This window comes from Prunus avium, chromosome 8 (genome assembly GCF_965620075.1).
Source record: "Prunus avium chromosome 8, drPruAviu1.hap1.1, whole genome shotgun sequence".
Classification (NCBI taxonomy): Eukaryota; Viridiplantae; Streptophyta; class Magnoliopsida; order Rosales; family Rosaceae; genus Prunus; species Prunus avium.
In genome coordinates, this window is record NC_142291.1 from 22,311,582 (window position 1) to 22,323,069 (window position 11,488).

Below are 11,488 nucleotides of genomic sequence, written 5' to 3' on the forward strand. Positions count from 1 at the left end.
CAAAGCATCAACTGATTAAGTGGCAAACCAGCGAAATGATACAATAAGAATAAATTTATTAAAGGATTAACAAATCAGACTATGACTGTAATATTGGCCGGTGAAGAATTAACTAAGTTTTGCAAGGTTCATTAAGCCACTAACAACTCAAAAATTTCAAATGAAGCAACAGAAGCAAGAGATCATATTGGAGCTTAAATCTTAAACCTTTTTATATGGATCTTTAAACTCAGTGTGATCCTAGACTTAACCATTTCATAAATGAAACAAAGAGAGATGAGAGAATCATACCCTTGGAGCAAATTCTAAAGCCAAGGAGGCTATAGTTCCAAATCTTGTCTCCCTTAGATGAGCTATCTCTATATTGGTGCATCAAGGGATGCAATCTCCGAGTTCACCACACCAAATACACTGATTTGATCGCGCAAGAGAGGTGTTAGAAAACTTAGAGAGGAGAACCTAACCCTACGATGCAAGGAAAAAACTTGCACGTACAAAACCAAGAGAGATAATCAATACTCAAAGAGTCCAAATAAGACTTATCAATCCCATCTCTAACCTTCTACTTTAGACCTTCTCCCTTCTCCTCATGTCATTTGTCATTCCCCTTACACTTCAAATAATGTCTTTAATGCGTAGAAAGAGTTGACTTTTATTTTCCATGTCAACCCTTATGAAATGTAATAGCCTTCATCAACTCCCATTTAAATGTGAACTTTGAAGAAAATTTAAAAACAGAACTCAAACTAAACCCTATAATTTTTTTTGAAAAAACCCCAACAGCCACGCAAGCTATCCACCTAAGTCTTCTATATGTTTTGGGTACTAGAAGCTTGAGTTTGGTTTCAAAGCTTGGGTTTTGCCTGTTGCCATGGGGAGGATGGTTTATGGAGATGGAAGTTAATAAACAGTTTCAAAGCCAATTGGAAGCTACAGGGATGATTCCTGCTCCCGCCGTTTGGTTCATGGGAAAGGAGGCATAGGAATGGGAATTCAATTGCTTTCCCATGTTTGGTAAGTCCGGGAATGGGAAACGGATTCCTGGCACATGGGAAAGTAGGGGGGAAAGTGATGCCCCCCTCTTAACTTGGGTTTTGCTTTCCCTCCTCATGGGAAAGTTTGGGAAAATGTGCCAACATTCAATGCACAATTTTCATGACTATTTTGTCCCTATGAACAATTTATAATTACAACGTATCATTAAATGCATTCTTTTTTTATTTGATTTAATATGGGTATAATTGGAAAATTATACAATTTTTGTTTTCCATTCCTACTCAAAACAAACATGGGAAAGGAAACAAAGTGAAATCTCCCGATTACTTTCCCAACATTACCAAACGTGGAAAAGGAATCTTTCATTCCCATTCCTTGGAAAATGACATGAGAATTGATTTCCCCTCAAATCCATTCCGTGAACCAAACGGGGATACGTGTATATAATGTCTTGACGGAAGGGATTTGATGACGGTAGTTGGCATGATGGTTAATGGGAGATGTTATTTTTTCTTTGGAGCTAATTTCAGTTTCCTTTAAGTCTATACGAGAGAGAGAGAGGGAGAGAGAGAGAGAGAGAGATGAATAGGAGAATGGTAATAAAGTACGTAATATAATTTCAATTTCCTATCATGTCTATACAAGTTATATGAATGCCAATCCAACAATAGTCGTTTCAATGTCAAAACAATTAGATGTGGAAGGCTGTGCATTATAAATCACATTCACATAACTTTGACATCGTAATTACAGTACACTTTCCAAATGCATAACTGCAAAAATCGATGCATGGAAGACAAGCCAAGGAGAACAAAACTTCAGAGATGTGACATCCTCAAGGATTGGAGGACCAAAATGGCCAACAATCAAATAGCGAGGAGGGCAACGAAATTCCAGAAGCTCATGGTTTAAATTGCAGCAACAAGTCGTGTGCCACATCAATCTTCCATAACACCAGCTGCGTTCGTGTCTCGACTCTGGTGTAAAAGTTCAGATTTGCCTTATTTTCGTAGCAAAATCGTCCTTCAAACCATATATGTCATCCCAACCTGCATTAGATGCGAATGGGGCACGCTCAAATTGGCAATCCCCCTCCTGCAATTTTTTCTCAAGAAGGCGTAGAAGTAATTGATGATTAACTTCTTAATAAACCAGGAATCTTTCCTGGCCCTAATATCCCCGTGACCGAGAAGATAGACAACCCCCGATTCTTTGGCCTTGCGTATAAAAGATAGTTCCCTCTCAATACTCTGCTCAGCATCATAAGCTGTCTGGTCTGCAGGAGGCGCTGGCTTCACCTCCTCTGATGTGCTTGCTTCTGATATAGGCTCGCTTGACTCCTTGTACTCTGCCAGGAGAGGAACACCAAGTGAGTAGACACTTCCATTGGGAGCTATGAGAACTCTTGAGCACGAAGTCATGTCCTCAGAGTCTGTATCACCATCATCCCCATCACTCTCTAGTGACCGCTCCTGAGCTTCCCGACGAATGAATTTCTCAAGGCTCTCAATTAGTAGCTGTTCAAACGTCTGGTGACTTTCTTTACGAACATCCTTGTAGCCATACCTGTTGAAGTTATGACATCAGACAGGGAAGGCAACTAGACATAATAGGATGAAAAGGCAAACGAAGGGAAAAACACTCAAATCTAAATTTTGCACAAGATTCAACAAAGGCAACACTCAACTCTCCTAAATTACAGGTATTTAGCATCTTACCTGGCAATGCAACGAAATATGTGGTAGTTTTTTGGGCAGACACGCCGGAAAAGAAACCTTTCACTTTGAGGCACTACAGGAACTGGAACATACTTTATACATACAAATATGATCATCGAGTGGATTGCCGGAAGTGTGGTTAGAAAATGGCCAAAAATTGCTGGTATTCCCTTCACCAACTCATTATAAAGCAAGCCAATTCCCGGTGCTCTGATTGTCCCAAGATTGCAACCCAATTCCCGCATCAAATCCATTGACAGCTTTTGCTTGACTTCAGTTTCGTACTTAAGCTTGCTTCCATAGTTCCAGATAAACATTATAAAAAACATAATTATGGCAAAGACCAAAATTATCCAACTTCCATCTCCCACACTCCACAAAACTGACGAGAAAAAGGTCAATTCCAACCCCAGGAAAATTACTATGAAACTCAGCACGATGATAATGTTTATCTGCCATATAAGAAGCATAACTATTGTTACTAAAATGGTCGTCATCATCATCACTCCTAGCTCAGCAATGCCTGTAGTAAAAGAGGGTCATTATCAAGAAATTAAAAACCTGTATATAAATTGATTTTATGCAAAAATTAAGTTCATCCACGGGGATACAAGAACCACAGTTGATGGTAACTGTTGAAATTACTCATGAGAACGCATATAAGTTATTTGGAATGTCCGATGAAGTTAAGTAGGACTGACCTATAAGGTTCCAATTTAGAGAGAATAAATTTTTAAACGAGGTAAAAAAACCGAAATTCACCAAATAAAAAAAGGGATATTATATTCCATGGAGTTTACACGGTTTATCCAGAAAAGATGAAATATGTAGTATGCAATGCATCTAACAAAAAATAACAAAGGCTCCTAATTAGTACAATTGTTGTTAAACATAGAGAATTTTAAACACTAAAATATTATAACAGAGGCAAATTTGCATATCCTAATGGATTATTTGATTTTATTATCCACTATAATTTTCTTTAATAAAATTATAAATTAAGGAACTTGATAAATTTTGAAACGCATGATATTTGCTATTCAGCATTAAAAATATAAATAATCTAATTGAGGGACTAGAGTAAACAACAGAAGAAAAAGGATAACTTTCTTATAAAAATAAATAAATAGCAGAGAGAGGATAGCTTTAAGACAAAATAACAGCACACACACACACACACACACAAGCAATATGAAGAGGAGGCTAGAGTGTTGAAAGAAAACTAAGTTGTCTAGGCAAGACATCTACAAGTAACCCAAATCTAAAACCTTAAGAGTTCGTTAACAAACAAAGAACAAAGTTGAACAAGAAATGAGACTAAATACTTTGGAACATAATGAGTATTACCATATGCATTTCCAATCTCATCAATGCTTGAAATAGTGCAGATAGACACCAGGCAAACCACCAGCAAAAACCAATTCACGACAGGGATATAAATTTGCCCCATGAATTTCCGGGAGGTATGTATGATTTTAAGGCGAGGGAAACAACCAAGTGCCATTGATTGTTTTATGCATGAAAATGTGGCCGTCGTCATTGCACGACTAGCAATCAATGCAGCAATGTTAGCAATGAAGAACACAGGCCAGAAAACACCACCTGCAGACAAAGACATGGTATTATTTCTCCAGAATTAACTTCCATCTAGAACTTATGCAAATACAATGTTCCAAAATGCAAAGGGATATTAAATGAGTTAATAACATATCTAAGACTTAGTGAACAAGTGTGACTCCTGAAAAATTTGCGAAAAGTCCAAACAGATGACAATTTAATGGAAAAAAACCATTGAAGCTTACTTGGAATTGAAGAAAAGAAAGCTTGCTCAGCTGCAGCTGGGTTCTCCATAAGGTATGCAGCTTGACCCAAATAACCCAACATAAGGCATGGCAAAACAAGAAGCACAAATGTAAGCTGCAAAGAAAAGGTACCCAGTAAATTAATTAGAATTGAAGTAATGAGAAGGCCAACACCATAGGTTGAGACACTTTGATGTATCATAAAAAAATGTAGAAAAATTGACCCAAAAACCACTTATTTCTACATTCTTTACCTGGACTGATCGAACAGAAAAGTAGCAAAGATCCGCAAACATTGCCTCAGAACCTGACACATACTATGCCATCAGTAACAATAACATACAAATAAGTAGTTCACAAACATGAATATATAGGTTCACAGTTCATCATAAATCATAAAAGACAAATTAGAATCGCATTTGCATATAAAAGCTTAACACCTCTATCATATTACACCATTGGTGAGTCGCATCCCATAATTCATGCTTTGAATTCTTATGACACAATAGGCACATGTCTTTTTCTTCTTTTTCTTTTTTCAAAAGGAAACAGACAAATGCAAGCTAAGGGATAGAGTTAGCAGATTTTTTTTATTTTTTTTTTCATTAAAAAGGAACAAAACCATTCAGCGGACAAGTTGTCCACTGGTCTACTAGATAGAAGACGCTAGCTAAAGAATTAAAGAAAGACTGCAAAGCATAGCTAACCAACAAAGACATATTGCAGCAGACCAACAAAAACTGGTTTACAGCAAAATTCCAATCTAGCTCGAAAGGAACTACCCTTAAATTCTGAAGATACCGACACCTACCCAACTTTATCCACCACAAAACTTCTACCTCTCACACAATAATGCAACACACAAAGCTGGAGTCGCCTCACCGAACTCAAATGGGCCTCCTTAAACACTCTTCTCCACAAGGTCAAAGCAATACGACAATGGAGCAACAGGTGACCTGAACTCTTCTCAACAGCACTTTTACACATCACACACCAGTGGGGAGAGAGACACCAATGAAGGCCATCTCCTCTGAACCATATCATGAGTACTCACCCTACCATGAGCCATAATCCAGGCCAACACCCATAACTCATGAGGTATTTTTGCCTTCCAAATTGCACTAAAGGAAGAAAGACGAGTTATCCATAATTTTTTTTGGCATAAGATTTACAAGAGAATACTCCCAAAGACTCCAACGTTCATACCCTTTCTATCTGTCCTAGATTGGACCAATAAAGCATTCTATAAGACCGCCGTTAACTCTGCTACGAAGGCACCAACACTCTAAAATCAATCTAGGTAAGGTGGTAGAATTTTCAGTTCACCATAAAACATCAATGGATTTGTTTACTGACAGTCACATTGTGAGGGAATACAGACATTAAGATAATTTGTACATTTTTTTTTCGTAAGAAACTGAATTTTTTTTTTATTAAGGGAAATTATTTCGGGTTGAAAGTATTCCATTCATATGCTAAAATAGAACAGTAAAACTCATAAAAGAAAAGGGGAAAAAAATTAATTACAGAAAAGAGTAGACCAAATTTACAAGTGGAATCAAGGTTGCAAACATTTACAAAGGACAAATATAGCAACTCTCATGCATCCCCAAAGTCCAAGTTTTCCAGATTGATTACCTGTAGCGCACAGAAGACAACCCCCAAGAGAATACCAACCCTTAGTCGAGTTCCTTTTGAAGAAGTAATAGATGTGAACAGGATTGAATGCCTTCAACACACTGCTGTCATATTTAACAAGGTTGTAAATCCCAATGGCCCCAAGGGAACAAAACCATATGAATAAGGCAGGGCCTACAGCCAGTCCAACTTTACTTGTCCCGAATTTCTGTACACTGAATAAAATTACAAGAAACGCAACTGAAATCATCACCACTTGATCTGCACCCAAATTTAAGAAAAAAGGATAGTAAATATTAAATAGTAGGTCACATTAAAACAGCATAAGCAGCTATCATATGTACAATGATGAAATAAAAACCCAAAAGGAGAGAGAGAAGAGGGGAAAAGGAATAGGAAACAAAGATTTTCGACCCAGTTAACCACTTCAAAAAACTGCTTTCATGAGATGAATCATGCATGATTTGGTCAAAACTTAGAACCATGTGTATATACAAGCATGTTGAGCTTTGAGAAATCGATACAACACAATAGAGGAAGCCCTAAAGGCAGATATAATAGGTAAAAGGAACCAAAAATAAATAAGATAAGATAAACAAAATTCTTAAATTTATAACCGTCAGTAATTACTTAACCATCAGACTGAGAGCATTCAGGCATGTCCTGATGCACATGTTAGAGAAGCACGCCAAGGCAGGACTTACCTAGAACAAATTCAAAATGGTAGTACAGACACACTATTTACACTTTTACTGCTGAGAGACACACAAAATGATAGTACTTCCTTTTGCTAACCACAAGTCAAACTGCACAAAGCTACAAGTAACTGCGGTTCGATGAGGAAAAGAGAAGAGGTCATATTTATGCTTCACATCAGAGTTGCACACTAATTACACTTTTAATGCTGAGACACAAAAACAAAGAACAAAAAAATCACCACAAAACAGGCTGCATCAAAGCTAAAAGCAACTGTGGTTTGATGAGAGACTGTGTAGCCCCTCCAATAGAATCATGAATGTAAACTGGCAACTATGGTCATATATCAAGCCCCCGCCCAAAAAAAAAGTAAAAACAAAAACAAAAGCAAAGGCAACTTTGTGAGACTTGCTCAACAGCGTAAACAATACCTTGCTTAATTGCATCTACTCCAACCTTTAGACCACTAACAGCTGACACTACTGCATTAAGAAGAACAAGAAAATTAAAAAGCAATCACAATGTAATACAAAACATAAAAAATTTATGCAGACCCACTCTTTACAATTTAGAGAAATACATCCAGAAGAGCCGCTGCAGTATTTCTTCATTTCATTACATCAATAATAGGTTGATCAGTTGCAACAACAAATAAAATAGCAGATTGTGCAAATACCTGACATAGCTGGTGTAACAACCCCATCAGCTATCACCATAGCAGTACCAGCAAGCACTAATGTCAGAAGAAGCCTTTTCAGAGTCAGAGAAGCCTCGAGCCTTTCCTTGATTTTTAAAGATCTCTCGAGTTCAGGAGATGGCACTTTTAGCCTGAAGCTTGATATCCGGGCATCAGACGGAAGCTGGTTTGGAAGAAGACTGACCTTAGCATGTCGACAGATCAATGAATACAAAGCAAATGTACCACCTGGAACAGTTAAATAGCCATCAAATAGATAATACACATTCAGGCAAACATTTTCTTTTGTACTACATACATAATAGGTAGGTTTGTATTGAGAGAGAGAGAGAGAGAGAGAGAGAGAGAGAGAGAGTGAGAGAGAGAAGATGACAGAAAATGAAGACTTGATTTACGACGTCTGGCATACCTTCACCATCATCATTAGCCCAAAGAACAACCAGCACATACTTAAGCAGGGGGATCAAGATTAAGGTGTATAGGACTAGTGACATCGCTCCAATAACATCCTCATTTCCATTAATAGGTGCCTTTTTAAACATGACACTGAAGGCATACAATGGACTTGTTCCAACATCACCAAAGACAACCCCAAGTGTCTGAAAAGCAATTATTATTTTCCTTCCAAGACTGAAATCCTGCAATTAAATATACTTATTATTAGAAGAAATTCCAATCACAAAATTTGTGCCCTATGCAAAGAAAGTATACATCTCCATAATTCAATAGTTTAGCTTTCTGTATCATTAACTCCTTCCCTTGAATGAAAAATAAGGTTAGCAAAAACCAAATTCTAAATATAAAAGAAAAGAAGAAGAAAGAAAGAAAGAAAGAAAGAAAGAAAAGGAAAAAAGCAACACAGGTAAAGAAACAAAAAGGAAGATACATGTTCCAAGAAAAGAACTCTTGTATCAACGTTCCCTCTTTCAGTACAAAATTCAAATCCGATTTAGATGAACCATATCAATCTATGAAGTCGTATTAAAGAAACTGGGTACTTTCACTAGGATGAACCGTAAGGCAGATGATGAAGTATAAGGAATACTAATCTATTCATCCATATTGGATAAAACCGCATACTTTCTCCAGTCGCCACAGATAAGGCAACTGGATTAACTGTTTTATGAAGCACAATTGAAAGTTACCATCAGTTGCCTACGTACTTGTCCAATGTGAATTTTTTTTCTTTTTTCCATAGGAACATAATTTCATTAAAAAGAAATGGAACAAGTCGTCCATCTGACTAGAAGATACAAGCTAAACAAAGCAACAAAGATGCATGGCAGCAGACCAACAAAAGCTAGTGTACAGAAGAATTCCCATCATAGAATATATAGTCCAAGGTGAAAATTCATCATACTGGTTGGTTTATAATTACAATCTAAGTTTAAATATTACCATCTTCCGAACATGATAATGCTAAGTTGCTGAAAACCTAAAACTCCACTTCCTTCATAGATGCACAAGTTAACATATGACTTAAAACATTATAATGCTAATTCGCCCAAAATCAACTGACAGCAGCATGCCAATCTAAATGAAGAATGAAGAAAGCACAATCTCTAAATACAGCCACTACCAATGGCCACAAGGAATACCAAGCCCTACATCTCCTTCCCTAACTTTTCCTCAAATATTCGAGAATTTCTTTCAGAACAAACCAACCAAAAACACAGGCATAACCCTGCACTTCCACCAAACTTTAGCCTTCTCCCCGGAAAGCACAATGTTACGCAAATAAAATGATATAAAAGAGGCCAGGACACCAACCACAACCTTACCTCTCCAAAGAGCTTGTCTTGCCTCTCCTAAGAGCTTGTGCCACAATCGAAGAGCTACTGGAAAAAGTACATATACATTTTCTACTCTTTTCTCGCCAATAGAAAACTAATTTGGTCTCCTACGTTGGATAATACCAATAGTATTGACCCTCCCATGACCAACTACCCAGTTACTTGTACTTTACTAGGTAAGTTCACCTTCCGAAACAATTGGGATTGTTTAAAAAATGCTTCCTTTTAAATTAATCTAAAATCATTACTTTGAGGAGAAGAATGGATTGAGCATAGATTGTGTTCTCATAATTGTGAACTTGTTTATCATTTTAACTTCGGTATGTGTGTTATTAGCATTCTATTTTATTTCACGTGGAAGGTTCTAGCAGAAGCATCACAAATTCCAAAGTAAAGATGGTAAACAAGTCGGGAATTATGATGACGCATTTCTTGTCAATGTTAATGAATTCTTCCCCCACCCACCCAACAGCCCCCCCAACCCCACAAAAAAAAAAAACAAACAAACAAACAAACAAACTTTATCTACATTACCACCGTTAGAACATCCATTACTAATGTTTGCCTTGAAGAAGCCACTCATGCCATCCTCTTAGTTAAAGAAGAAGGGCAAAAAATAACCTCACAACCCCAAAATGTATATGACACAATAGGCATTTCATTTATTTATTTAATTTTCTTAGCACTAAATCCTTCCGGAAATACAGCTAGCCAAAAGGGGAAATCAATCACACAAGTAAGAGTTAAACTCCAAGCTGAAGAATGACAACATCTTAAAGTGGATTGGATGCTCGCTTCAAAATAAACATTGCTAAGATATTTCAAGCAACATTCACCAGAACTAAAATAATTTTAAAAATTCAAAAAATAAAAAAGGGCAGCTTCACGAGTATGTGGATCGGTATTGTTCCAGCTAGATTCACATCAGATGTCCAAACGAAAATATAAATCAACCAAAAAGCAAAGAAAGACTGACGTATACGATAAAACACTATAGGGAAGTAAGAGAAGACAAGCATTGATTTCTAGTTCATGCAAAGCAATGCCAAAAGAGCGATGCTACTGGCACTGAAACCAAAATGCAAATCGTAAAGCTTGAAGCACCTCATATTCGTTTCGCAGAGCGCCGGGGACCTCGAGCGCTTCGACGTCAAAGGAATCGATGCGAGGGCCAGTGCGAATCAAGCGCTGCTCGGCATTGTCGTCGTCTTCATCGTCCTCCGAATCCACAACCGTCCGATGCCTCACATCGTCCTCTGCCTCCTCATCGTCAACCTCGGAGTCGTCCTCGTCCTGAAAAACCCACCGCGAATCGATGGAGTCCATGGATGCTAGTCCGCCATTGATCTCGCCCCTCTCGAGACCTTCCTCCTCGGCCATCGACGACAACTGTCAATTTTTATTTTTATTTTTTTTGCCTCTCCTTTAAATTTTGGTATTCAGAATACCAGAGTGGGATTTTGGCTGGGTGGGTGTTTGGATGGGAGGAAAGTGAAGGAAAATTTTAGGGTTTGGCATACGAAAATGGGAGAAAGAGGGAGAAAATTTTCTAGGATTTGGTAAATGGAAATGGAAATGGAAATTGTTGGAGATTTTGTTTATTTTGGGCTAAATATGGGGTTGAGCTTCAACATCTCACGCTCGCTGTGTTGCTCGCTCTAGCTCTCTTTTGTTGCTCTTGGTGTGTCCGATCGGGCCCGGTCCGGTCCGAACCGGTTACAATTTGCTCTCTGTTTCGCCACGTCAGACCGATCCAAAAAGAGAAGAGCCCTGGGAAGATAAAATGGTCGACTCCCAAGAGAGACCAGCTTATGACCTCACTGGTCAATCAATTCGATCGTTTTTTCACTTTTTGTTTTTGCATTTAAATCATAAAACAAGCCTCTTGGCACATTTTCTGTTTTTTTTTTAATTTTCATAAGTAATGTCTTTTAATTAGGTAAATATAAAGGGATTTCGAGCCTCTATATATTATGCATTTATCCGCATTTTGTAACAGACCATTCTAATAATCTAACTATATAAGATATGACACATAAGCAACATAAATATTTAAAATTGGTTTTCTAATAATTTTCTTTTAAAATTAACAATATTAATATTGCTGAAATTGAAAATAAAACAAGCGAAAGGTGAGGGGAGAGAGAG

At 37.5% G+C, this 11,488-nt stretch overlaps 1 protein-coding gene across 1 annotated transcript; it reads right to left on the reverse strand.

The window, feature by feature from the left end:
• Positions 1 to 1,590: 1,590 nt before the first annotated feature.
• On the reverse strand, positions 1,591 to 11,037 carry LOC110752913 (potassium transporter 7). Its single transcript, XM_021953676.2, has 10 exons — positions 10,445 to 11,037; positions 7,957 to 8,185; positions 7,527 to 7,775; positions 7,282 to 7,332; positions 6,155 to 6,415; positions 4,771 to 4,823; positions 4,517 to 4,631; positions 4,062 to 4,316; positions 2,715 to 3,237; positions 1,591 to 2,562 (listed from the first exon to the last, which is right to left on the reverse strand). Exons 1-10 carry the CDS (start codon positions 10,718 to 10,720, stop codon positions 2,022 to 2,024), a joined length of 2,553 nt encoding a protein of 850 aa, XP_021809368.1. The 5' UTR covers positions 10,721 to 11,037; the 3' UTR covers positions 1,591 to 2,021.
• Between the last annotated feature and the right edge of the window lie 451 nt (positions 11,038 to 11,488).